Source organism: Populus alba, chromosome 17 (assembly GCF_005239225.2).
Source record: "Populus alba chromosome 17, ASM523922v2, whole genome shotgun sequence".
NCBI lineage: Eukaryota > Viridiplantae > Streptophyta > Magnoliopsida > Malpighiales > Salicaceae > Populus > Populus alba.
This window is the reverse complement of record NC_133300.1, coordinates 21,069,150-21,092,855: the sequence shown is the minus strand read 5'-3', so window position 1 is coordinate 21,092,855 and position 23,706 is coordinate 21,069,150. Positions and strand designations below refer to the sequence as shown.

Here is a 23,706-nt window from a genome sequence, read left to right as displayed (position 1 = left end):
ATGTGGGGAAAGCATTGTAGCTTTCCTCATAAAACATTGTGGATTGTTATAGTGTCTCCCCGCATGATTTTTTTTTTTCTTATAATTTTTTTTTCAAATTATCTTTGTCAATTTTATTTCTTAAATATTGAGTTGTTTTAGAATTATAATTACAAATCATTACAAATAAGGCTAAATTATGTGGGGAAGCATTGTAGCTTTCATCACAAAACACTGTGAATTGCTATAGTGTTTCCAACATGATTTTTTCCCCTTTTTTTGGTGTTTTTTTTTTTTAAATTGTCTTTGTTGATTTTTTTTTTAATATTGAGTTGATTAAAAATTTAGCTTTGTAATATTTTTTTCTTTAAAACACTGTGAATTGTTGCAGTGTTTTCTCATATGATTTTTTCCAAAATTATCTTTGTCGATTTTTTTTTTGAATATTGAGTTGGTTAAGAATTATAATTATAATAAAGCTAAATCATACGGGGAAAGTGTTGTAGTTTTTCTCACAAAACACTGTGGATTGCTACAATATTTCTCTAAATGGTTTTTATTTTATTTTATTGGGGAAATCACTATAGTTTTCTTCACAAAACATTATCAATTGTTATAATGTTTTTTCTCATGGGTTTTTTTCCTTCCAAAATTATCTTTGTTGGTTTTTTTTAATATTAAGTTGATAGAGAATTTAACTTTGTAATTTTTTTGCTTTTTATTAACAAAAAAGCTAAATCATATGGTGAAAGCACTGTATCTTTCCTCACAAAATATTGTAGATTGCTACAAATCATTTTATTCAGTCTATGAGTTTTTTTTTATCACTAACACAACTTTTTTTTTTCCGTTATGAAATATTTGTTCAATCATACCTTTAGTTTCTATTACTTACCTAGCATTGGTTCACAATTATAATATTATCAAGTATATTTGTTTTATAAGCCCGCGGCAGCGCGCGGGCATGTTATCTCGTATATATGATAAGATTGCACCTCTCCACTTGCTTCATGAACTACCATTATTACACGTACCCCAAAGCTGATGTAATAGCTTAAGTCACTGAACTTGTTCATGAACAAGAGTTTGCAACGTGATGATATTGTTAAACTTTCGAAGTGGGTTTTCTCTGTGATATGATTTTTTTTTTTATTAATATGAATATTTAAATTAATTTATATATATTTTAATTAATTTTATAAATTTTAAAATTAATAATTATATAAATTTTTAATAATCCTAATATTTGTACGTATAACTCAAACTAATAATTTATAAAAAAAGCCAACTCAACACTTATCCACTTAAATTATACCTAGAGTTAATTTTCACCAAACTTAATTTCTTTTGTTGTTGCTAATTAAGATTCCCTCTCTCTCATTTTTCTTACAAGTAGGCAAAGCTATGAAGAATTACATAAAAAAATCTTTCCATTTCCTTGGCGACAGTTAACATATCGCCTCATGCACGTTGTTAGATATTTGAACACACACACACACACACACACAACACATTCTAGTTATGCCATTCTGTAATTTCCTTGACCACTGGGATAATGCAATCTAGTATTGATATTTTCCTCTTCATTCGTTGAAATCATCGATCTCACCAATTTGAACAAATAAAAGTAGGTAAGATGGGTATAATTGGTTCCAATACACTTCTTTTGCACCCACAGAAACCTTTTCCTTTTTTCTATATTTCTATTTTTATTTTACTAACATCTAAACATATTAGTAAAATTTGGTAGCTCCTTGTACTATTTCAGCTTATTAATTATTGCTTATAAAAAAAAGTATTTTTAGATGATTTTTTATGGTTTTAATTTGTTGTTATTAAAAAATAAAAAAATATATTTTAATAATAAAAAAAAAAAAACTTATGGAAAGACACGAATTACCAAACACACATGACATGACATGACATGCACACAGGAATTTAATTCCAAAATCCTCTCGGCACATCAATGCCACCTTAAAACCCAAGTTTGAATGTTGGGCATCCAAATTTGCCAAATTTTTTCTCACTTTTCAAACCATCTCTAAGCGTATACAATCATAGTCATGGGTCATTTCACTTTACAAATCATCTCTAAGCGTATCACACGAAGTTTCGAGGTTAGGGCAAACTCCATCTACACGCAAACAGTGTAACTAGTGATGGGAGTCTTTGCAAAGCACAACTGATCGAAATTTCTATCAAAAAAAGGGTAACTTTCCTACATAAATCGCCAACCTCTCTATAAATGCCAGGCATCATTTCCCAACCCCATACAGAACCTTACCTCTCTCACTACTAAAAAAAAGGGGCTATTAGCATCTGATTTTAGCAACGGATAATTCCGTTACTAAATTCAGCAACGGATTTGCAACGGATTACATATTTATTATTTTTTTAATATTAGTAACAGATTTTAGCAACGGAAAATCCGTTGCTAAAGACAAGATAAAATTTGCAACGGACTTTCCGTTGCTGATTGAAAAAATAAATATTTAAATTTTAATATAAAATTAAAATTACACGGACCGTTGATAAGAAATTTTACTTTTACAATCTCAACCGTTAATTAGCGATCCTAAACTTACATACTCTCTCCCCTTAAAAAACGTAAACAGAGCAATAAATAAAAAACCCAGAAAATGCTAATTAACTTGCAAGTGAATTTCTTCATCCCCTTCGTCCCCTGATAGTAACATCCATAACAGTAGAAAAACAATTAACTTAGCACTCTCTCTTCCTCGATTTGATCTTCCTTTGTCCCTAACATTTCTCTTGGAAAAGAGGGCGGCCCGCCCTCACCTTAGGCAGGCATGGGAGACAGAAGGGGGATGAGAAAGAAGCCACTCTCTCGACGATTAACGGCTTCCTCATCCCAGATCTCATCAAGCTATGCTTTCGCCTTGTTCTTTCTCTTTTGGTGAGCCATCAATAGAAGGTGCGGCTAGCTTCACAGAAGAGTAATCCTGAATTGACAATTCTTCTTTCTTGGTTTCCGTTCCCCTGCCACCTTCAATCCGTCCTCTGGGAATGCTAAAGCAAAGGTAAGAAAGGCAATTGGATTGAATAGTGTCAGGTTATGAGCTCCTTCGTGAGCAGTAAGAGGGCATTCTAACAAAGCAAAGAGAAGAGCCTAAAGTCAGTCAAGCAGTAACGAGGCGAATGGTTTACCGTAGATCGGCCTTTGCCTTTTTCGGGTATTCCATCTTTTTTTTAGACCTGAAGAGTTCTTATTCTTCAATAGTCCCTTGCCCAGCTGGGTCGAGGTACCATGCCTTCTCCTTGCCAGATGGAGAGGTAATTAATTTTAGGAATTATTTGTTTCTCTGTTGCAATTAAACTTACAGTTAAATTTTAGCAAATGTTCTGTACTGTTGGATGTCCATTTGCCCCATTATTGTATGGACTCTGGTGAGATAAACCATATCATTGTGTTGACTTACCTCTGGTTTTCTTTTGTTTGGTTCAAGGTGGACTCCTCTGATGGTTGCTCGTTCATGGCACAGAAATGAACTTGGGGTGATTCTTACCACACAGCAAGAAAACCAGTCTCAAATATATCCTTCTCCATATATATCCATTCCCTTTATGAGCATTGTCAAAATTGCCAGGTAAATACAGGTTTTCATATTTTGTTGCAAAGTTTACAGGAATGCATTGACATATGGGCTTGTTCCTTTGAAACCATTTCTTATTGATCATATTTTCGTATTGATCATCACTTTGAAACCATTTCTAATAAACTGGCAGTTCCTGCTTACAGGCAGTATATATACAAAGAATTTTTGTTCCTGCTTATAGGCTTGTTCCTGCTTCCCTAATATAATCCTCCTATTGCCGGTCATGCATAGACAAACAGGTATAATGTTGATTCGCAAGACATGTTATCCGTTAGTCCATAGGGCAATATAGTGGTGGTGTTGAGTTATGTCATGATTTTTTCGATCTTAGCTTCTACTGATTTTTTGTCAAGGAAATGAATTCGAGCTGGGGATCATTGATTGAACGGCTCTGAGATATAGATAGAATGCACAGAGGAGGTGATCCCATGGTGTCTTCTTATCATGAGAAAAGGATATGTACTTAGTAATGCATTAAAGATACTCCAGCCTAAGGATGCTTAGCGTGATGCACAAGAATATAAGCATAGAAAGTGATCCAGTCTTATTAGAAGTAGCAGTAGCCAATGAACATTGGGTCAATGAAAGCAGAAAGCACCAAACAATGAGACCCTTGAAACTTCTGGAGAATGGTTCACCCAAGGAGTTACAAGGTGCCACCATCTTCTTATTTTTTCAATTCATTATAAATTATGGATTTTATTGTTATTTTTTTTAAAATTACTGAATAGATTTATTAAAATCAAAATTTGAATGACATAGCAAGAAATGCTAATTGAAACACTTTTATTAAATCAGAATTTAGAACCACTAATTAATTCATATTGTTTTTATTTTTATGCTTAGCTTCTATCCATGTATGTTTCTTCAATGATATATATGTACCTGTATGAAGAACAAAGGAAACAATTTTGCATTCCTTCTTTATCTTGTTGTTGATATTTCGGTACTCACTAATGCATTTTCAAGAAAGTGATTTTTTTACTTCAGCTTTGCTTAGTAAAAGTACAGAACAACAATGAGAAATAGGAAAAAAGTTTTAATCTATTAATAGTGTGATATTTTGTTGATCCTTGTAGAATTTTAACAATGAAACTGTCCTTGAATTCTATTGAGACAAAATGTAACTTCTGAGGTTCATGATGCTAACATCTCTATGTAGGACTGGATATGTTGAACAAACCTACTAAGAAGCTATTGACTTCTTGATTCCATAACATGTAACTTCTGACTCCTTGGTCTGTTTTAGGTGTTTTGATTAAACGATTCTACTCTAAGAATTTGAAGGGATAAGTTTCTGCCATAACAGAATTACTGTTTTTATTTTCACTTCCATGTGCTTACTAGCTCTCTGTAATCAATGTTTTCCCACAAACATAGTTTAGTAGAAATCAGGGGACTAGGGTGGCAGGGGATTATACCTTGATGCCTTCAATTATTGTGCCTTTTACACTAAACATTTCTTTGGTATTTAGCAATTATTTTTATGAGATTTTGTGGTTTGTAAGAGCATATACTCTGTATATGGTGTCTAATTTTGCCCTCTCAATTGAAGGATTGTGCTACTTATACTGGGAGTTCCCGGAGTGTTAGGTCTAGGGAGTCGTGGGAGTGAGAGAGATGACCGAGGTAGGGACAGAAAAGGCCATAAAGATGATGCTAGGGATGAAAGCAGGAGGGGGAGAGATGGGCACAGCAGTGATCGTGAAGAACGGTATCGTGGAATGGCAGATGGATTCTTTTTATTGTATCTTTTGTTGTTTCTTTTTATTGTATTTCAATTTATTTGTATTAATGCAAGTTTAACTAAATTTTTATAATATGAATATTATTTTTATTCCATTTTTTATTAGTGATACAATTATTTTTAATATTAATTTATGTTGGTTATATTCTACAACTTTTAAACTATCCATAAATAATTAATTAAACAAATTAAAATTCATTTTAATAAATAAAAAAAATTAATTTAATAAAAATAATATAGTCAGCAACGGATTTTCCGTTGCTGATTGTAAATAATAATTCAATCAGCAACGGAAAATCCGTTGCTGATTTTGTCAATCAGCAACGGATTATCCGTTGCTATGAAATCAGTAACGGATAAATTCGTTGCTAAAAAATCAGCAACGACAAATCTGCATCCGATATTTGCCGTTGCTGATTCTGTTGCTAAATTATTTTAGCAACGGATTTTAGTTTTATTTGCAACGGAATGGTCCGTTGCTAATTACTATATTTTTTAGTAGTGTCTATACTAACATTTGCATTGTCACATTCAAACCCCTGCCTCCATATAAATAAAAAAATAGCCCACATTTTCTTTTGGTCTGATCTCTTGAAAGCACATAAAAACCTCTTCAATCCTCTTCTAAACACATATATACAAAAATGGTCACGGGCATCATACGAAGGCTCTATGTTTCAGCAATAGCTTTTTTGTCCCAGCTGGTCTCTTCTGATCCGGCTATCAATCCAGAGTTGCATTTACCAGCAGAAACACAACCACCAGCACTCTCTCTTACTGTCAATCAAGAAACACGACAACCACCAAATTCACAACCTTCTTCTGATCAGGCTACTGATCTGGAGTGGCTGATACCAGAAACATTACAACCAGAACTCTCTCTCACCACCAACCTCCAAACACCGTAACCACAACCACAACCACAACAACAACTTTCCTTTACAACCAACCAGCAGCCAACCAATACAGAGAGTGCTGTTAACCAGACTAGTTTTCCATGGGCAAAGATATTCATAGCCTTCTGTCTTAGTGTAGCTATGCAAATTGATCTTAAATATGAACAAATTGATCAACACACGAAACCCTATCTTAAGTTATACTTACGCGCTGCCTGTATCGCACTTACCTTTGTTTCTCTTATTCTTTCACATCTGATTCACGACAAGTTCCCTCTTGCGTTGAGAATGTTAGAGAAAGTTGGTATCAGCCTGGGTTTCGCATCATTTTTCATCATCCTCGCACTTCCATTGACGACATGAGCCAACTCAAGTGTGCTCTCTCTAGCTAGGCGACCCACTTCAGACCCTTAATCACTATGTTGTGAGTGATCTGTAACTATGGCTTCCAGTACGTGTCGTCTTTTGGGGGATGATGGCACGTTCCATGGAGGACTTCCTGCCTTAGGGTTAATTATATGTTTTTTCCCGCCTGGTCTCTTTTGTTTCTGTTGTTTTTGTTTCCAATAGACCCCCTGGGTTGTTGATTCCGCCTTTTATATATAGGCTTCATTTTGCTTAACAAAAAGAAAAGAAAAGAAGAAGAAAGAAGGGTGTTTTTCATGGTATTAGGATGCAATAGCATACGTTGTTATGCATGTCACATGCTGAACTTGTTCATGATCAATAAGAAATTGTCCTCTGATATTGTTAAAATTTCAAAGTGGGTTTTCCTTCATTATTAAACTCTCCTTTATTGTTGCTTAAAATTCCTCTCTCTGTTTTTTTATTATTATTATTATGAAAAGAGGGACACAGCAGCTCCGAAGAATTATATAAAAAACCACTCCAGGGGAAGTAAACCTACAAGTAGCATTCAGAATTATACAACCTAAGGAAGACCACATGAAGTAGCGAAACCTTAGTAAACCTCCATGTGTTTGTTTATCCTGCTGATGCAGCTGTGGGTCCCGGTTCTTGTACTGTCTCACGTTGCAAGTTGCAACCCAATGGCCGTGATCTTCTCTGGCCCCACAATCTCGGCTTTCTGTAGAAAAACCATGCACCTGACTCAGCAAAACAAAGACTTATGAATCCTACTGTGAACAGCCCTTTTTTGGAATCCAGAGTATTGGAAGAATGGAGGGAACCACCACCTTGGTACAGGGTGTCGGCTGCTTAAGGCATTTTTTTTAGAATCTCTGTAGAGGTTATTTATTAAATTATTTAAAATTAATTTAAAATTAAAACAACTCAAATTAAAAAAAAAAAAAACAGTTAAACCCTCAACTCCAAAGAGACAGTAGTTTGAAGTAAGAAGAGCTGGGCAGCAGCTGTCAGGGGCTCTCAGTGTCAGTTGTGTGGCGTCTGCAGGTGTTGTGGGCTGTGCAGCAGTTTTGCTTGTTGTCGAGAGAGGGGCTTTCGTAAGCATGGTGACGGTTGGGCTTATATGGGTGTGGTAGGCTAATTGACAGTGTGGGTGGTGCTTTTGTTTGTTCTTTTTTTTTTTTTTTTTGGAGAGAATGTGGGAACGATCTTGGTTTATTTTTTTTTTTAACAGATTTTTTTTTGAGTGTGTATAATTTTTCTCTTCTTCCCCTCAATTATTTGGTTCGCAATCGACCTAAACTTACCATTTTTTTCTATCTTATTTTTTTCTTTTCACTTTTAATTTCTCATTATATATTTTTTCAATTCTTTTGTATTTTGATATTAAAAAAAATATAAATACTGATTCAATTAAAAAAATAAACAATGAATTTGAAATAAACGCGTTAAAAATTAAAGAGTTAAAAATAAAATTTAAATTTAAATTCTTTTGAAAAGATATTGAAAATGATGTAAATATATCAATTTTTTTTAATTTTTGTTATTTTTTACAATTAAATTTTTTTATAAATCAAAATTAGGTTACGGAAGAACTTAAAATTTACATAGATTTATACTAATTAATTTTATATTGAAGAAATTTTAAAATGGCTGCCCATATATAGATATGGTTGCCCATCAAACCTTCCTGAATCTCATGATAGTGCGATTTTGAATGAATGAATTTTAACTGTAAATGTCTGCTTACCGGCCATGAATGGAATTATCATATTTGGTTAGTAATTAAAGTATATATAATCTCACAAATAATATGGTTGGAGAATATTGAGCTTCCATTTTGAAGAGAGAATTGAAATGGGATTGTCTTTGTTAGCAAGAAGAGAGCTAGAAGTGGTGAGAAGAGTTGACTCAGGTCTGGCGTCAACCAACGCCCCCGTGGGACAACGCTCGCGAGGGCAATCACATGCCAAAAGCATCCATGTCTTTCTCTCTAAACAGACAAGAGCGAGCATTACTTTATTGCCACGTCGCCATGAGGATCCCGACATTCAGGGGCAATCAGACCCAGAAATCCTTTTGTCAGGCGATCACTCATCTGCCACGTGGCAAGACTATTTACTTCTATTGCAACAATTAATTAAGTCAAATTAACTCTATTCCCCTCCTCAAATCATAAGCTTGTTTAGATTGAAATTTAGTATATTACTTGTAATGTGAATCGAAAACGTAATCACAAATGTGCATTTGGTCTTGCTAGTGGTGTATGATTATCGCTTTGAGTGCGATAGGTCCCGCGTTGGATCTCGGAATGCCCCAGCTTCATTCGCTTTTAATTTTTTCTTGGTTAATATATATATATATATATATATATATATATATATATATATATATATATATATATATATATTCAAGCTTCTTTTTTTTTTTTTGGTTATTGGGTTTCCTATGGTTGTGGTGCAATGTTGTGACTTTGGGGATTGGCTGATGAGAGGGTGTTAATCATGGCTGTGGTTAGCTTAAACCAATTGGCTGTGTTTAGCTATTAGCTCATGTTAAGGAATCTTAGGTCACTCTCATGAAGTGGGACAAGAGACGTTTTTTCAACTAATTCGACCATACCTGAGTTGAGCGGGACCCAGCTTGAGATAGCCGTTCTTGCCAGTGAGAGAACGTTTGATGTATCTCAAAATTATTTTGGTGTTAATTTTAAAAAAATAAAAAAATATTATTTTAATATATATTAAAAAAAAAATACTTTTAACTCCTATCACAATTCCAAACAACCCTTTTAACTTTCATTTATTTTTTTTTTAAAATGAACCTTTTATCATGTTTTTTTTAAATTGCTGAAACTGGATAAACTTTATATGATTTTTTTTTAAATGAACTCCAAAGAATATAAAAAAAACACTCACGCACACATGTCTGAAAAAAGGAAAGAGTTGGTCTGAAGCTGCACGGAAGATATTGATGCACAAGAAAGGTTCTTAGTTTTTCTTCAAAAACCAATTGGCTCTGATTTTTCTCTCTAAACAGACAAGAGCGAGCATCTCTGTCATTTTCAAGGGAATGGATGAAATTACCATTTTACCCTCTCCTTGTTGGTGTTTCCTAGCAATCTCCCCCTGCTTTTCTTCAACACTACCGCCGCTCCCATTTGCATTGCTAGAAGCACGGGGCATGATGATCCCCACATGCATTTAGGCGCAGTCAGACCCAGAAAAGTCTCTGATCTGACGATCACTCTTCTGCCACGTGTCAGGCAAGACTATTTACTTCCATTCCGACAATTAATTAATTCAAATTAACTCTATCCCCCTCAAATCATAAGCTTGTTTAATAAATTGAAATTTAATCTAGGATAGTTTGAAATGAATTTTTGTTTTTTTAAATATAAAATATATAAAAAAACCATTTAAATTCTATTTTTAATATTTTTATTTCTTTTCTCTCTCCAACTGTTAGTTAGTTAGTCAGAAGATCAATATTTGCAGTGCACTATTTTAAATCCTTACTGAAGACCCTGCGGTCGCTTGTCACTCTTCAAACCGCCCTCACCACTCCAAATTCCTAGAAAAAGCCAGCCCCAAACCAACCTTGCTATCCAAATCCACTCGTTACTTTTCAAACTCATCTTTAGCCCACGTACTATGGTTTGCTTTAGCCCACGTAATCTGTTACATTGATAGATTGTGTTTAAGCTGGAAAAACATTGAAGAATTTATCAAATACTCAAATTATAAAAATATTTTTCTTCCGGCCTTTTCCACCCAGGTATTCCAAGGCCACAAGTAAGCAACCACATGAATGTGACCAATTGTTATGTTCTTCTCTTAGTTATGTTCTTCTCTTCACAGAATTATTTCATAGGATGGTTCGATGGATACGTTATCAAAAGAGCTCAGAACTTCAAATCTTTCATAATATTTTTTTTTCTAATTAACTGTAATTCATCCATTCTAATTAATTTATAATTAAGGGAAAGTTGAAAGAAGAAGAGCGAAAAAGGAAAAAAGAAAAACACCGTATGTCTGTGGTTACCAGTACTATTCAATATAAATAATATTGTTTGCTTTATCCTATGTAACCATATAGATAGGCTTATAGTCTTTAATTTCTTGTAGAACCCATGCGAGTCGTCTGTGCTCTTATAAAGGCAAAGCGAGTCGTCTCATGAAAGACGACTCTTAATAGCCTTGCACTTGCTTCATGAACTACCAATATTGTCTTATTGTATCTGCATAAGAAAATTGAAAGTAAATTAAAGATAAAAAGAGAGAGTTGCATTATTATATTAAGTAAATAATTACTTTTCAAACATCTTTCATTATAATTAACATTATTCACAAAATATATATAAACCCACCAAGTCTTTCTTTGAATTGAACTTCGTGTGCTAAAAAGACATGAGAATTAATAAGTCTATATATATATATATATCTGTGTTTAATTAAAAAAGAATTAGGTAGAACAATTTTAAAATAAGAAGAAGATTAAAGTTGTTGGCCTCAAATTTCCATACTAAACTCAAAAAAAAAAAAAAAAGACTCGATGCAAAAAATCCTCTTTGACCAAGTCTTGTGATTAGATTTTCTTGGAGCAAATCATGTGCATGCATGCAACAAGTGATCACACATGATTCTCTCCATGGGTAAGAGTTTCTTTGGTTGCGCTAGTTTGATAATGACATGGTAAAATTAGATAAATAATCAAGAAACCAAATAATTAAAAACTTTCATGCGTGACATCAAATTAGACTATAGTGTTAATAATCCTACTATGTACGTAAATAAATTCTTGATATATTTTTTTTCATCTTGGATTACTTTTTATCTAAAATGAGTGCAATATTATTCAAAGATCATGTGAGATCTGTACAAAACTTTTAGATTGCATAATTTGTTGAATTTCGGGTTGAGATTAATTACTCATTGTCAAATGTTCAGTGTCGTTAATTAACTCAAGAAGATGCATGATGATGTGGAATAGCACTTAATCATTGAAATTATATACATTTTTCCAAAGAAAGTGCGATTATTATATATATATATATATAAAAGAACCTTAATTTTCAATGTCGTTAATTAAAATTTTGTTGTTAAGCATAACATACATCTATGTTTAATTAGTTTTATTTATAGAATCACTTTAAATTTAATTTGAATTAACTTCAAATTAATATATTTTTAATATTTTTAAATTATTTTAATGTTTTAATATCAAAAATAATTTTTAAAAAATAAAAATATATTATTGATATAAAAATATTTAAAAATTAAATGCAGCCAAACAAGCAGCTATTTGATAGGAAGCTATTTGATCTCTAAGGCTGTTAATTATGAGTTAATTTGCTGACTCCCACTTATAATATAATATTGTTGAGAAATTAAAATCCCTCAACTTTTAAGGCCGTCAAGTTGAAGCGTGCGAAGCCATGGATATATGGTTTTTTTTCTTGTGGAGCCCATGCGAGCTAGTCACCCTCCTACTCTCAGTTTTAGGTAGATCCATACTGGTTGGTGCTATTATATATTATGAAGGAAAAACAGCGAGACGTTTGGAAAAGCGAGACGTCTATATATGCTATTATGAAGGAAAAACAGCGAGACGTCTGTGCTGTTACGAAGGAAAAACGTCAGTGCTCCTATGAAGGAACAGCAGCGACACGTCTCATGAAAGAAGACAAATATTTGGTCGTGTAATATGTATCAAGGAAAAACACAGAGACGTCTCATCGATGCTGCGCAATTCTCCTGCTTGATTAAATTCCTCACGCTGGTATAGTTCATTAAGCAACTGGAGGTGCATGGCTCCTTCTGGAGCGGCAGGGCTTACACGATTATTAACCAAAAAAAAAGAGGCTCTGACCCACCAAATATTTGACTTTCATATGATACGGCTCACTTTTCCTTCATAAAAGCGCGTGCGCGCGCGCACACAGACGTGTGTGTGTGTGTGTAAATGTGGTTTATAGAGGCAGGGGTTTGTATGTGCCAACGCAAATGTTAGTATCGCTAGAGATCTGTGTGGCGGTGTGGGTTTGGAAAATGATAACCCATTCACGATTGTTCCCCGAATGGTTCAAGCCTAATTAAGCTGAATTTTTTAAAGGCTGAATTTTTAATTTTTATTTAAAAAAAAAAACCACTGAAGAGCATCTCGTATACCTAGTCATAAGATATATTTATGCTTATAAATGCTATTGAATGTGCGTATTGATATTTTCCTCTCTTCGATCATCGAAATCATCGATCTCACCAATTTGGACAAATAAAAGGAAGTAAGATCGGTATAATTTGGTTCCAATACACTTCTTTGGCACCCACAGAAACCGTTTTCCTTTTTCTCCTTTTTATTTTTATCTTACTAACATCTAAACATATTAGTAAAATTTGGTAGCCTATTATTGGCTATAAAAAAAGTGTTTTTTTTTTATATAATTTTATTATTATTTTCATGTTCTGATATTAAAAGTAAAAAAATACCATACTACACCGAGCACACCGGAATTTAATTCCAAAATCCTCTCAGGGTGTGGTCCCAAAATCCTTTCTAGGCGACCCTGTAGACGTCACTTGCCAAATCCAAAATCCTCAAAGCACATCCATGCCCACCTAAAACCTAAAAAACCCAAGTTTGCATGTTGACATTGACCACACGAAGGTTCGTGCATGGGCATTTTGCTAGAGGGGCCACACAGAGCCTGACCTCTCTAGCATATATATATATTACATGTATAAAGAAAGATATATAACTAAGAAAGAAAAATCATAAATGAAGATATTTTTATTATTTATTGTAGGGTTATAATTAACTTGTTTGGTAAACTATAAGGACTGGGTTCATAATTCTTTTTCATTTGAGTGTGAAATTAAGCAAGACTAGGCTTGTTTTCTCTGCATATATATTATAAACACTACTGAAGTTAAATCAGAGGATCAGGTCAAGAAAAGGGGATGAAGTTTCCTTTAACTATGAGAATTAAGGCTTATCTAGTTATTAATTCAATATGTCTCGTTAATTTGAATTATAAAGATTTAAATATATCTTGCAGCGTATTCCGTGTGTGTGTGTAGCACCACCTCCAATACGCTGGGACATGTTATTAACGCGCAATCTTTTACCTTGTTTAATTCTTACTACTTTGATCTCTAAGGCTGTTAATTATGAGTTAATTTGTTGACTCCCACTTATAATTTAATATTGTTGAGAAATTAAAATCCCTCAACTTTTAAGGCCGTCAAGTTGAAGCGTGCGTAGCCATGGATATATAGTTTTTTTCTTGTGGAGCCCATGCGAGCTAGTCACCCTCCTACTCCCAGTTTTAGGTCGATCCATACTGGTTGGTGCTATTGTATATTATGAAGGAAAAACAGCGAGACGTCTATATATGCTATTATGAAGGAAAAACAGCGAGACGTCGATCTGTGCTGTTATGAAGGAAAAACGTCAGTGCTCCTATATATGAAGGAACAGCAGCGAGACGTCTCATGAAAGACGGCAAATATTTGGTCGTGTAATACGTATCAAGGAAAAACAGAGAGACGTCTCATCGATGCTGCGCAATTCTCCGGCTTAATTAAATTCCTCACGCTGGTATAGTTCATTAAGCAACTGGAGGTGCATGGCTCCTTAGGGCTTACACGATTATTAACAAAAAAAAAAAGAAAAAGAAAGAGGCTTTGACCCACCAAATATTTGACTTTCATATGATACGGCTCCCTTTTCCTTCATGATGGCATAGACGTCGCGCACACATATATATACGATGCCAATTAGTTTATCCAAACCCACATTTTCTTTTGGTCTGATCTCTTCTAAGCACGTGAAAACCTCTTCAATCTTCTTCTAAACACATACAAAAATGGTGATGGGCATGGGCATGATACGAAGTCTCTTTTTTACAGCAATAGCTTTTTTGTCCCTGCTTGTCTCTGCTCCTGATATCAATCTAGAGCTGCATTTACCTGCAGAATCACAACCACCAAATTCACAACCTTCTTCTGATCAGGCTACTGCTGATCTGGAGTTGCAGTTGCCAGAAACACTACAACCAGAACTCTCCTTCACCGCCAACCTCCAGACACCGCAACCACAACCACAGCCACAACACTCCTTTACAACCAACCACCAGCCAACCAATACAGAGAGTGCTGTTAAACAGAGTTTTCCATGGGCAAAGATACTCATAGCCTTCTGTTTTACTGCAGCTATGCAAATTGATCTTAAATATGAACAAATTGATCAACACGCGAAACCCTATCTTAAGTTATACTTCCGCGCTGCCTGTATCGCGCTTACCTTTTTTTCTCTTATTCTTTCACAGCTGATTCACGACAAGTTCCCTCTTGCGTCGAGAAGGTTAGAGAACGCTGGTATCAGCCTGGGTGTCGCATCATTTTTTATCATCCTCGCACTTCCATTGATGACATGGGACAACTCAAGTATGCTCTCTAGCTAGGCTACCTATTTCAGATCCCTACTCACTATAGTGATCATGGCTTCCAAAGCAATGTCGTCTTCGGAGGGATGATGGCACGTACCATGGAGGACTTCTGCCTTTGGTTTAATGTTTTCTCCCGCTTGGTCTCTTTTGTTGCTGTTGTTTTTGTTTCCAATAGACCCCTTGGGTTGTTAATTCTGCCTTTTATAGGCTTCATTTTCATGGTATTAGGATGCAGTAGCATGCGTTGTTATGCATGTCACTTGATGAACTTGTTCATGATCGATCAATAAGAAATTGTCCTATGATATTGTTAAAATTTCGAAGTGGGGGTTTTAATTCCTTCATTAAAATCTCCTTTATTGTTATGATTAAAGTTGTCAATTTCGTTCCGTTTTGTTTGAAATAGCCGAAACATTCTCATACCAATTCAAAAAACAAAACAAAACGGAACAAATTTCATTTCATTTTAAATCTCGGTTCGTTCTGGATTTTTCGGCTAAATTTCACCTAGAACATTCCGGTTTCATTTCACATGTTCCGTTCTACTCTTGAAAAGCCATTGAATCAAATTGAACTTTATTCAATTTAATTAATTAAACCACCCAATTATAAAAAGCTTTTTTTCATTACTATTTTCAATAACAATGAGAGTAATAATAATATTAAAAATTATTATTACTATTTTCATTAACAATGATATTAATTTTTTAAAATTAGATTTATCACTAATATATATGGTTTATATTCATGTTGTTTTTTTTTCATGTTTATACTTTGTAGGAATTTGAGCAAAACAAGGGATGCTTTAGATTCCATTAGCCTTGATAACATTGACCTAACTTTATATTTAAAATATTTTTGTTAAAACATTTTACTTTCATAATATTTTTGATATTTTGTTTAAGTTGAATTACTTTAAGTTAAAGATCTATTTAATCTTAACTATTTAGAAATATTTTAAATTTTAAAATTATATTTATTTGGCATTGTGTTTGTATTGCATAATTTATAATTAAGTTATCTTGAATTTGAATTATATTTGTTATATATATATATATATATATGTGTGTGTGTGTGTGTAAACAATACAACCCGAAACGGCACGCCAAAATACTCTGAAACTGAAACATTTTATTTCAATTAAAAAACAAAATACTTACCTAAACGGAATTTATGATTTTGTGGTAGTTTTTACTGTTATAATTTAAAAAATGTAAATTTAAATAAAATAGTTGTATATAAAATCTACTGATTGAATTGAAGGGCCCAGCTGACCCAAATTTTCCTTTAAATCCTTCGCGGGCATCACTATTTCGTCTTTTTTCTAACAACAGCAAAACACCACCCAATCACTCACGCCCTTTTTCTTCTTTCCTACATCACCTGATTTTGCTGGCTCACTCTCCACCGTCGATGAAAACAATCCAACGCCAGCGGTTCACCACAGAGATTCTTATTTCCGGAAAAAGAACTCGCCGGGAAACGTGAAAAACTCGCTTTATTTAACTGTCAATTAATGAATAAATGAGGATAACTGTAAAGCTATGAGGTTATTGTTCTGGTCATTATCAAAACATTCACATGTTAAGAGTTCAGTGATTTTTAGATTATTCTCCCTCTCGAGTCATAACTGATGACCCATTAACATGTTCATGACCACGTCTACGATGGAAAGGCAAGACGTCTGGAAAAGCGAGACGTCTGTGCTACTATAATGAAGGAAAAAACGAGACGTCTCGTGGAAGTCAAATATTTTGTGGCTGGTCAGTGCAGAGAACCTTAAAACTTGTTTACTTTTATATTTTAAAAGTAATTTTAAAAAAAAAAATATATTTTTTTTATTAACTTTAAATTAATATGTTTTGAGTGGTTTCAAATGTTTTGATGTGTGATATTAAAAATAATTTTTAAAAATTAAAAAAAATCATTTACATTTATTGTAGCACGAAAAATTATTTGAAAAGTAACCGACCACATTGTTAAACAAGCTCTTAATCTATAATTCTTTTTTTTTTTTGGTTAATAATCTTGGAAGCCCTGCCGACTCTTTATCTATTTTAATAATCGGTTCATGACTTATCTACCATTTTTTGTTTCTCTTGAAGGAGCAATGCACCTCCATTTTGCAAAATGTTTATGTAAATTATACAAAACCCTCATAAATTAACATTTTACAAATTCCACTTTTTAAGTTTTGCAATATCTAAAATGTTTTCTTTTAAGTTCTATCCAAATATATATTGTTCTTCTTAGGGATTTTTATAATATAATATTGTTTTCACCATCTTCTTCTATTATCGGTGATTTAATTTATAAAAAAATAAATGTTCAAAAATTTAAATTAAGTAAATTAAAGAAACAACTGAAACAAAAAAATGTTTTAAACAGTGCTAATTAATCACTATTCAAATACTCACTAAAAAACACTAATGGTTGGTGGTTTAAATGTTTCGGTGTTTATTCCTTTCAAACAAGATCTCGATTTCGAACTTTATGAATGAAATATATCATTATTGGAATAGGTTTTTTTTTTAATTGATCAGCTTGGCTCTACCGGATTAGTAGGAGTTCAGTGGTCTTTTACATACCGGGGTCCAGACAAAAAAAAAAAAAAAAAAACTCACAAAAAACATTGTGGATAAGAGCAATGCTATTTTTATTTTTATTATTCACTTTGATCCCTTGGGATTATTCTAAGGAAAATTACATACAATTTCTTAATTTTCAGAATAAAAATGCTCGTTTTCTTACCCTCTCTGATAAGATGATATAATAATAAAAAGTTACACAATATTTTTATTTTAATTTATAGATTAAACAGTTGTCTTCAAACTTTAAAATACAAATAAAGAATTTAATTTTAGTAAATAAATGAAAAGCTATCGTAAAAATAACAAATTATAAAATGATTGTGATTTCTAGGTATGGTGTAATATAAAACATTCTAGGTATCGATTTCTAATCCTCTTCATGTGGGACTACTTTTCTTAATATGAAATCCCATTTTAGGAAGCTCAATTAAATATAAAATTCTGATGTTTTAGGTAAGTATATAACCCTTCGATTATATTTCCATATTAAGCAGGATTAGGTAGATATCACGTTAATTCCTGGCTTCACTACCCATGTGTGAGTTTATCTATATAACAAGCCTGAAGAGGTTTCCCAGACTCCCATCGTCAAGATTGAACAAGGAGAACATACTCACGAATCAAGCACAGTTTCTCTAAGAATTAACCAAACCAGAAGACATGGACAAGTCTTCCATTAAGTTTGTTTTCTTGGACGTCCTCCTTGTTTTTGCAGCTGGTAACTCCTTTTTCTTTCTTTTTTTTAGAACGAGTAGTCTTTTTTTTTTTTGTTAATAGTCGAAATGAACGAGTAGTCTTTTTTATTTGATATTACAAATGCATGATTATTTACGACAGGCTGTTTTGCTGATGAAATTTTTCGTCAGGGAAAGGATTGCTTTTCATCGTGAAAATTTTTTCCGGCAAAGAATTGCTCGGAAAAGTTCATAGTGTAACTGTCATAAGAGGTTTTTCCAGCGAGATTAAAGTTTTAGTAAGGAGAGATGACAACTTTATTCTATAACAATTCATCACGAAGCAGCAAGGCCATCTTCGACGCTAGCCTTTGGTCATATATTTCCCCACGAAATTTCATCATCAAAGCTTCTTTTTCCAACTTATTCTCGCCACTAAAATATGTTTCTAAGACATAACTTTGTCAGCAAAATACCTTTTCCTGACAAAAATTTGTCATAAACACCGCCATTTTTAATGATTTAACGACAATTTTTCACTGAAAAGAGTTTTAGGGACAAAATTATGTTCTTAAAATGGGCACAACATGGCATGGGAACTTTGCACCTTCACACTCATTTGAAGAGAAGCATATAAATGTGCATGCGAGAATTATATGCATGATATGAGATCGATGGTGTTCACTTTCTTCAAGTCATTTGTTTCTTTATATCTTGGTTTTGTTTGATGAAACCAGGAACACAATTTGGAGCTGAAGCACTTATAAAAAGGAAGTGCCAAACTTCAAAAGATTGTCTGGTATTGGGACCTCATTGCAAGTGCTTGGACTACTTTTGTCTCTGCGGCCTACCTCCTTCTGATGAAGAAGTTGTTGGGCAATCCATGAATATTCTAAAATCAATCAGTCTGCTAATAATAGTTGTTGTAATAAATGAATAAGGAACACCGAGTGTTATTCGACAATAAATTAACGATACATTCATGCGTAGAAGCCTGGTTGTTCTCTCTTCTTTCTCTAAATATTTACTGCAATATGTTCAGCTAGCTGCAAATCAAACACCATTTCCATCAAACCTTCAATTCGCTTAAGATCAATTCCTTTTTCTTTCAAGATATGGACAAGGCATTAGGGCTCGTTGTTCTATGTATTGAAATCTCTTTTGGCATGTCATAAGATGAGGGGATATATATTATGTACCTGATAAATATCATCGATCCTGTATTGCTATCTTTAGCATTTCGTGGTGCTGCGTGACGTTCTTGGGTGTGTCTTCGAATTGAATTTTTATATAGATAACATTCATTTTGATATGTTCAGAAAATAAACAAAGTAAATATTATTAATTATTTTCTAATTAATAAAAGGAAAAATTAAGGAAATGAAACCATAGGATGTTATTTTAATTATTGAATCAAAAGGATATAATCAAGAATTTTATATATTTTCTTATATGTTTTAAAATAATTAAAATTATTTTAATTTTCAAATCAAAGTCAATAACTTCATAATCAAAGGAAGAAATCAAAGAATTAAAACAGTCAATAAATTATCTAATCTATAATCAAGTGTTTTTGTGTAATCTTTTTTATTCTATTTTCTTACATATCTTATTGCATGGTTGCATAATAAAGATTATTAATAGCATCCTCTTCTATTTTAATTTTTTCCCCGGTAAATATATAACACCAATCTCGAAGAATAAAGTTGATATCCATGAACAAACACTACACACACACACACACTTAAAAAGTACTTGAGTTATGCAGATTATTTTAATTCTAAAAATTCATATTCAAAAAGAGATCATGCATGGTAAATGAAAAAAAAATTGATTATATTCCCAACCATACTAAAACAAATCGACATGAAACTCAAACCAGATCGATGAGTAAACCATGGAGGTTTTATAACAATGGAGTCAATGATAACTAACAATTATATCCTGTCTCCATGCCTTCACGAAATCACAGGTTCCTAATATTTACGTATACATGTTTTTTTTTTTTTTTTTTTTAATTTCGATTTTTTTAAAAATATATATATAAATTGTTTTGATACACTAATATTAAAAATAATTTTTTAAAAATATATATTATCTTAATATATTTTTATATAAAAATTATTTTAAACTGCAACAAATATTATGTTTTTAAATATTTTTTATTAAAAAAAAATATAAGGTTCATATTATAGAAGTCCCATTGCACTGTCTTTTTAAATCCCAGCTATCACACAAACCGTATATCATTACAACTACATAGTACGACATGGCCTCGCACACTAGAAATTATTACATAGACTAAATTTAGCTCGTGAGAGCACTTGCCCTCCTGACTTCAAACAAAGGGTTAATGAGGGCACCAGCACACGTACTCTGATCAATCGAATACCAGATGTATTATTTCCCCATGAAGCAAGAACGAGGGTTATAAAAACAAAAACAAAAAAAAAAAAAATACTTGCCACACCCATTCACGATTGTTCCCCTAATGGTTCAAGCCCGTGTCTCATAAATCGAATCCTATTCAATCTGGAAAATAGGGATTACAAGATAACAAACACGAACAAGAAACTATCAGCAACGAAACAGATTCAACACTAAAGTTCAGTGTTTCCCAAAATGACTGTCGGCGGCAGCATGTTACGCCTTTGACTGTGATTCGCCCTTTGGTTCCACACGTTTTGTCAGCACAGCCTCGAGTGTCTGGTAAAACTCTGCAGGGAGAGGACCAGGTATATGCCTTGGGACATGCTTAGGAATGGGAGCATCATTCTCTATAATTTCGCATTCATGGTCATCAGGAACACCCCAAGGATCCCACTCTGTTCACGGAACAAAATCATGTCAGTTGTTCAAGGGATTCTAATGCAAATGAAAGTTTAAAATCCATATGCGTACTTCTTTTTCTCTATTTTCTTTTTGCTTTCTTTTGCCGGAAAGAAACTCCAAGAAAATCTTCCATACATACAAATTGGTAAACTCGGTAGGCTTAGAATGATTTACATTAAAGTGGTAGAAAAACGAATCGTAAAAGCTCACAAAAAAGTGCAATCAGAACAAACTAAGGAAAATATCCATTAGAGTTACCAACTGGTTAGGAACTTAACGTGGCTACATTGAGAGACACATTAACAATCTTCACGAAAAAGCAATTCCTGCTAATAACACACAACCCTATTCTCTTAATTTATTATTGTTGACAAGATACCTGCAGAATCAAGCTTCATTCCACATTAAACTTACTGTGACACTACAGTTAAAACTACAAAAAATGTAGAGCATTGAACCAAGCTCCACGCATTTCAGAAACAGTACCTTAGCCAACAAGCATCAAACTAACAAATTAGTAATGATTAAGCAACTATAATCTCAAGTATTCCAATACACACTCCATGAGTCCCGGAAATTGGTTGACTGGCAGAGCAGAAAGGAGCAAACTTTAAGTGGTAAAACACGACTTAGTATCATAAAAGCCTCCCACAAAGCCCCAGTATCTAATACGCCTTTATTTAGACAGCTTACGCTTAAGCCTATATCTGTGGGAACCAGTTTAGCTCAAAGCTCGTAATATCACCCATTAGCAACAACAACTAGTTCGGAGTGATGAATTTGTTTAGTTGATAAAAAATTACCAAGTTTCATTACAAATACACTTACCTATTAATAACAAGCAACTCCAATCTCCTAAAACATCATTGACAAAATCCCAATAGAATCAAATTTCATTTCACACTAAAATCCCATTTCTCTTAATGCATCCTTCCAATTATTGGAAAAACACGAAAATCAGAAAAACAATCCATCAATCAATATTCAACTCGATGCTAGTTCACACAACATGATTATGATCAAAACGCACACTCAATCCTCTATTGTACAAGATAATATTCTAAATCAAGATGCTCCAACTCAGCTAATTACAATACTTTTTCAAGCTTATTTATCAGCTAAACAAATTAAATTTAACCCTAAATAATCTCTTGCTACAAGCTCAAACAGCTACATTTATTTTTTAAACGTAAAATACACAATTGGTCCATGTGGTTTATGTTTTTGGTCAATGATCTCGGTTAATCACTATCGCTCTTGTACTTACAATTCTTGGTCATATTTGCGCTTATTGCTTCAACGTTTGGTCATATTTACCCTTACAGCTTCAGATTTTGGTGACATTAAGGTTTTCTACATATTTTACAAGTACAATAACAACCACTGTTTTAAAACTGACCTGACTTGGGAGGGCCAGACCAAATTTCTAACAAAAATAAGAATAGAAATTACCTGTTGTAATCAATCAAAAACTTGGGTTGATTAGCATTTCGGTCAAGAGGAAAACCTGGTCAAAATATCTTAATTTTTTTAAAAAATTCAGAATGATATTATTTTTATTTTTTATAAAACAAAAAATAAATTAACCCGAGTTGACGGGTTAGCATATAACTCCTAACATGTCATGGATCAGATTTAAAAACTATGATATCGAAACAAAATCATAAAGGTAAATATGAACCAAAACCCAACCAATAATGTGTTTCACCCTATTTTTCACACAAAATATTAAAAAAAATATATAGTGATAAAATCTGGAAGATGTACGGACCGATCATTTTTCCGATGAGCTTGATTTCATCCTGAGCTTCTTCGATAAGCTCTTCGACCTGACCACAGCCAATCCGTTCTTCAATCTTCTCCCATTCTTCTTCTTCTTCACAGACTGTAAGTCTGTGTTTCGTGAAAGTCTCCACTGCTTTACGGTATCCTTCATCTTCCGGCACTGCTTTGATCTCTTTTAGGGTTTTGGTGTATAGATTGATCAAAACTGCTCTCGCATTCGGGACCACGTCCAATCCAACGACCCCCGTCGTTTGCTTCACTCTGGCAAGCAATGGCCGTCCGATTGCCCGCAGGAACATCGCTGTCGCACTGGATCACGACTGCTTCTGGCTTAATCAGTGTTGGTTTGATCGTTTTGGGTTTTGGAGAGAAATCGGGACCGTTGATTGAGTTTTTATTCTGTGTAGTGTGATGGAGATAGTGACTGAGTCTTGACCGTTTATTAGAGGATTATTTGTGGGTCCTGGAGCTGAACGGTTAAGATGTAATGGGAGAAAGATTTGCGTTGAGATCGGGCTGAAGGGTCCATGTACTGAGGATTATGAGCCCATGTTGGCCTGTGAGGGAAATTGTTTGGGCTATTTATCAAGAGTGGCCCGTTAGTAAGATTCTGGCCCAACAAAACCTTTTGATTTCATCTATGCAGTCTAGGTGAGTGATGATTTATAACACCAAACACAAATTACAGACGGGAGACGATGGTAATTTGCAATTTTGTGTCAATACCACAGGGGTCAAAGGAGTAAAAATATGGGTCTTGAAAATTGAAG

General features: G+C 33.5%; 1 protein-coding gene and 1 long non-coding RNA gene across 7 annotated transcripts; one reads left to right on the top strand and one right to left on the bottom strand.

Moving 5' to 3' along the window:
• Positions 1-3,233: 3,233 nt before the first annotated feature.
• Positions 3,234-5,443, top strand: LOC140954850 (uncharacterized). Of its 5 annotated transcripts, none has more exons than XR_012168408.1 (4): positions 3,234-3,273; positions 3,447-3,587; positions 3,740-4,249; positions 5,152-5,443. It is a non-coding gene; the product is annotated as an uncharacterized lncRNA (long non-coding RNA). The 5 variants fall into 5 exon arrangements; XR_012168409.1 differs by lacking the exon at positions 3,234-3,273 and having other exon boundaries at positions 3,304-3,587; positions 3,740-3,835; positions 3,950-4,249; XR_012168407.1 differs by lacking the exon at positions 3,234-3,273 and having other exon boundaries at positions 3,286-3,587.
• A 15,253-nt stretch (positions 5,444-20,696) lies between these two features.
• Positions 20,697-23,362, bottom strand: LOC118037091 (probable NADH dehydrogenase [ubiquinone] 1 alpha subcomplex subunit 5, mitochondrial). 2 transcript variants are annotated; one of them, XM_073405670.1, is made up of 3 exons: positions 22,923-23,362; positions 22,604-22,658; positions 21,187-21,277 (listed from the first exon to the last, which is right to left on the bottom strand). In XM_073405670.1, exons 1-3 carry the CDS (start codon positions 23,233-23,235, stop codon positions 21,202-21,204), a joined length of 444 nt encoding a protein of 147 aa, XP_073261771.1. In that variant the 5' UTR covers positions 23,236-23,362; the 3' UTR covers positions 21,187-21,201. The 2 variants fall into 2 exon arrangements, with proteins under 2 accessions (XP_034898865.1, XP_073261771.1); XM_035042974.2 differs by lacking the exons at positions 21,187-21,277; positions 22,604-22,658 and adding an exon at positions 20,697-21,144 and having other exon boundaries at positions 22,923-23,358.
• Between the last annotated feature and the right edge of the window lie 344 nt (positions 23,363-23,706).